At 40.6% G+C, this 2,032-nt stretch overlaps 1 protein-coding gene across 1 annotated transcript; it reads right to left on the bottom strand.

Annotated features, from left to right (window-relative positions):
- Window positions 1-562: 562 nt before the first annotated feature.
- On the bottom strand, window positions 563-1,417 carry LOC127082080 (uncharacterized). Its single transcript, XM_051022307.1, has 2 exons — window positions 1,111-1,417; window positions 563-1,005 (listed from the first exon to the last, which is right to left on the bottom strand). Exons 1-2 carry the CDS (start codon window positions 1,415-1,417, stop codon window positions 563-565), a joined length of 750 nt encoding a protein of 249 aa, XP_050878264.1.
- Between the last annotated feature and the right edge of the window lie 615 nt (window positions 1,418-2,032).

Below are 2,032 nucleotides of genomic sequence, written 5' to 3'. Positions count from 1 at the left end.
CTCCTTTATAAATCTTCGATAGTAACCTGCCAAACCCAAGAAACTTCTGACTTCGGAAGCATTCTTCGGTTTTCCCAATTAATAATTGCTTCAACTTTAGATGGATCTACTGATACTCCTCCTTCTGATATGACATGACCAATAAGTTTCACTTCGTTCATCCAAAATTCACACTTACTTAACTTGGCAAAAAGTTGCTTCTCTTGCAGTACTGATAGAATAGTCCTTAGATGTTCTCCGTGCTCTTGTGGTGTACGAGAATAAATAAGAATGTCATCAATAAAGATCACTATGAAATGGTCCAAGTAAGGTTGAAATATTCGATTCATATAGTCCATGAAAACATCAGGGGAATTCGTCACACCAAAAGGCATTACAAGAAACTCATAATCGCCATATCGGGTTCTAAATGCGGTCTTTGGTACATTCGAATTCTTAAATCGGATTTGATGATAGCCCGACCGTAAATCAATCTTCGAGAACACACATGCTCCCTTCACTGATCTAGCAAATCGTCTATCCTTGGCAGGGGGTACTTGTTCTTAATGGTGACTTTATTCAACTAGTGATAATCAATACACAACCGCATACTACTGTCCTTCTTCTTCACTAGTAACACTGGAGCTCCCCATGGTGAGACACTAGGTCGGATGAAATGCTTGGTTAATAAATCTTCCAATTGATCCTTCAACTCCCTCAACTCGAGTGGCGCCATACAATACGAAGAAACGGAGATTGGAGCCGTCCCAGGTATCAGATCAATAGAGAATTCCACTTCCCTCTCAGGAGGAAGAAAAGTGAAATCCTCAGGGAAAACTTTGTGAAACTCACAAACGATAGGAATTTGTGTAACACTCGGATTGTCGCTAGGTTCCTTGGTGAGAACCAAGAGAACTGACTTTTCCTTCTCAAATAAGAAGTTAACCATGCCAATCGTACCTTCCAAGATAGTAGTTAATACATCCTTTGGAGTAGCTTCACTAGACGGAATAATAATCAACTTCTCTTCACATCAAATAAACACTGAATTTGCGGAAAGCCAATCCATCCCTAAAACCACATCAACCTTCTTAAGTGGTAAACAAATAAGATCAATTTGGAAAATTCTACCATTCACCGAGAGCGAACAATTTTCACAAATTAGCGGTGTCTCAACCACATCATCCATGGCGGTAGTGACCATCATTGGAGGAGACAAGGAAATTGCTTGCAAGCCAAGACACTTCATACACTTAAGTGATACAAAAGAGTGTGTTTCCCCACAATTAAACAATACAAAACAAGGATGATCATTGATGAGACACATACTAGCAATCAAGGCATTGTTACTCTTAGCCTTCCTTGCATCCAAAGTATAAACTCGTCCAGTGCTCCTCCCTTGCATCTGATTCTTATTCTGAGGGAAATCCCTAGCCATGTGTCCCTCCCTCTGACAAGTAAAACACTTAATTCCACTTCCGACACATCTTCCAAAATGAGACCTCTTACATACTTGACATTGCGGAGGATGGTTAGGTCTTGCATGTTGCACTTGTTTCCCCTTGAAAGCTTGAGGTCTAGGCCTAAACTGATTACCTGGCCTCCCTTGGTCTTTCTGTCCACTCCTATACTAATCTATTTCTTCTTGAACTTTCTTCAAACTGGTCTCAGCCACATAGCATTGCCTTAGCAATTCAGCATAAGTAGTGAATTCCCTTTGAGAAACACTATGAGAAATTTCGCCTCTTAGACCAAAAAGGAATTGATCGATATTCCACTTCTCATATGGTGCATACTCGGCCTGTCTAGAATAAGTAGCCATATCTTTGAACTTCTCAGCATACGCAGCTACTGCCATAGTACCCTATCTAAGCTGCTGAAACTCAAATTCTTTCTGAGTCCTCAAAGAGCTAGGAAAATACTTATCTAGAAAAGTAGTCTTAAAATGCTCTCAGTCCCTAGGTACTCCTTGATTGGTCATAAGAGTCGAAGCACTCTCCCACCATCTCACAGCAGGACCCTTCATCATGTGAGAAGAAAACACAACCTTATT

The sequence above is a fragment of the Lathyrus oleraceus genome, chromosome 5 (assembly GCF_024323335.1).
Source record: "Lathyrus oleraceus cultivar Zhongwan6 chromosome 5, CAAS_Psat_ZW6_1.0, whole genome shotgun sequence".
NCBI lineage: Eukaryota > Viridiplantae > Streptophyta > Magnoliopsida > Fabales > Fabaceae > Lathyrus > Lathyrus oleraceus.
Note: the sequence above shows the minus strand (reverse complement) of the source record. Positions and strands in the feature narration are given on the sequence as shown.